This window comes from Orycteropus afer, unplaced genomic scaffold, assembly GCF_000298275.1.
Source record: "Orycteropus afer afer isolate SDZICR_OR568_19922 unplaced genomic scaffold, OryAfe1.0 scaffold00468, whole genome shotgun sequence".
NCBI classification, from domain to species: Eukaryota; Metazoa; Chordata; class Mammalia; order Tubulidentata; family Orycteropodidae; genus Orycteropus; species Orycteropus afer.
This window is the reverse complement of record NW_006922055.1, coordinates 1,890,678-1,892,241: the sequence shown is the minus strand read 5'-3', so window position 1 is coordinate 1,892,241 and position 1,564 is coordinate 1,890,678. Positions and strand designations below refer to the sequence as shown.

At 38.4% G+C, this 1,564-nt stretch overlaps 1 protein-coding gene across 1 annotated transcript in view; it reads right to left on the bottom strand.

Annotated features, from left to right (window-relative positions):
* SH3YL1 (SH3 and SYLF domain containing 1) overlaps positions 1-523 on the bottom strand; it is a 130,775-nt gene extending 130,252 nt beyond the window's left edge. The window contains exon 1 of the mRNA XM_007954638.1: positions 520-523. Within this exon, the coding sequence (XP_007952829.1) occupies positions 520-523 (4 nt within the window). The remainder of the gene's footprint in view (positions 1-519) is intronic.
* Between the last annotated feature and the right edge of the window lie 1,041 nt (positions 524-1,564).

Below are 1,564 nucleotides of genomic sequence, written 5' to 3'. Positions count from 1 at the left end.
CCATTCCTCTTCAATTTGTCATTCCCCACATAGTAGACTATATGGTTGTCTGATTCAAAATGGTCAAAACCAGTCCATTTCAGCTCACTAATGCCTAAGATTTCAATCTTTATGCATTCGATTTCATTTTTGACAACTTCCAATTTTCTTAGATTCATACTTTGTACATTCTGTGTTCCGATCATTAATGAATGTTTACAGCTGTTTCTCCTTAATTTGAGTCATGCCACATCAGCGAATATAAGTCTCAAAAACTTCACCTCATCCACATCAGTAAGGCTGGTTTAACTCTGATGATGCAGCTCTTTCCCAGTCATATTTTGAGAGTTTCTAACCTGAGTGATTCACTTGTATAGCAAGAGTACTTATTTGTATTGCAAGAGGATATTATCTGATTGTCTTTGTCCCCAGTTTTGTTGCCTCAGGAGCCTTCTCTTATTCAAGGAGCAGCTAGAGAAGTCACATTTTTGTTTTAATTCACACCCTAGCTTGATAATAATACTGACTTGATTATTTTACGCATATTTCGAAAGGAAAGAAGAAATGCTGGTTAAGTGCTCTGTTGCTAACAGAGACGACCAGTTGCTCCACAAGAGAAAGATGTGGCAATCTGCTACCAGAAAGATTACAGCTTTGGAAACCCTATGGGGCAGTTTTACTGTGTCCTATTAGGGTTGTTATGAATAGGAGTCAGCTCAGTAGCAAGGTTAATAGTATTACTATAGACATTGCCACTTTGATATCAAGTAAGCATGCCAAATTTAGCATATCCATAATGCAACCCTTGATGCCCCACCTCCTCCATTACTGTTAGTCTTCCCCTCCCAGTACATGACATTATCATCCATCTGAGAGCTCACACTTAGAACTAAGTTAACTGTGACTTCTCTCATGCTCCATGGCCAATCTACCAACAAAGTCTATCAGCTCTACCTTCAAAGTACATCCAGGATCAGACTATATCTAATCTTCCACTGCTACCACTCTGGTACAAAGAATATAATTTCTCATTGGGTATTTTTCAGTAGTTTTCTAATGAGTTTCCCCATTCTTAATCTTGAATCCCTATGATCATTTCTCCAAAGAACAACCAATCATACCATTCCTTCTAAGTAAGATCTCAAAAAAATATTACTCTATTGCTTACATAACCAAAACTTTAACTTCTCCCATCATATTAAGCCTGTACCATGGCCTGTATTAATCATATATATATATTTATATACATACATACATATATATATATATATATACACACACACACACATACATACACACACACATATACACACACATATGGGAGCTCTGGTAGCATAGTGCCTAAGGCACTTGACTGCTAACCAGAAGGCTGGCAGTTCAAACCCACCAGCCAGTCCTTGAAAGAAGATGGGGCAATGTACTTCCGTAGTGATATTGCCTCGGAAACCCAAGGGGGGGTCGCTATGATAGGGTCTGACTCAATGGCACATAACCACAACAATATATACACATATATATATACACATGTTGTTGTTGTTGTTGTTATGTGCCGTCGAGTCAAACCCGACTCATAGCGACCCCTCCT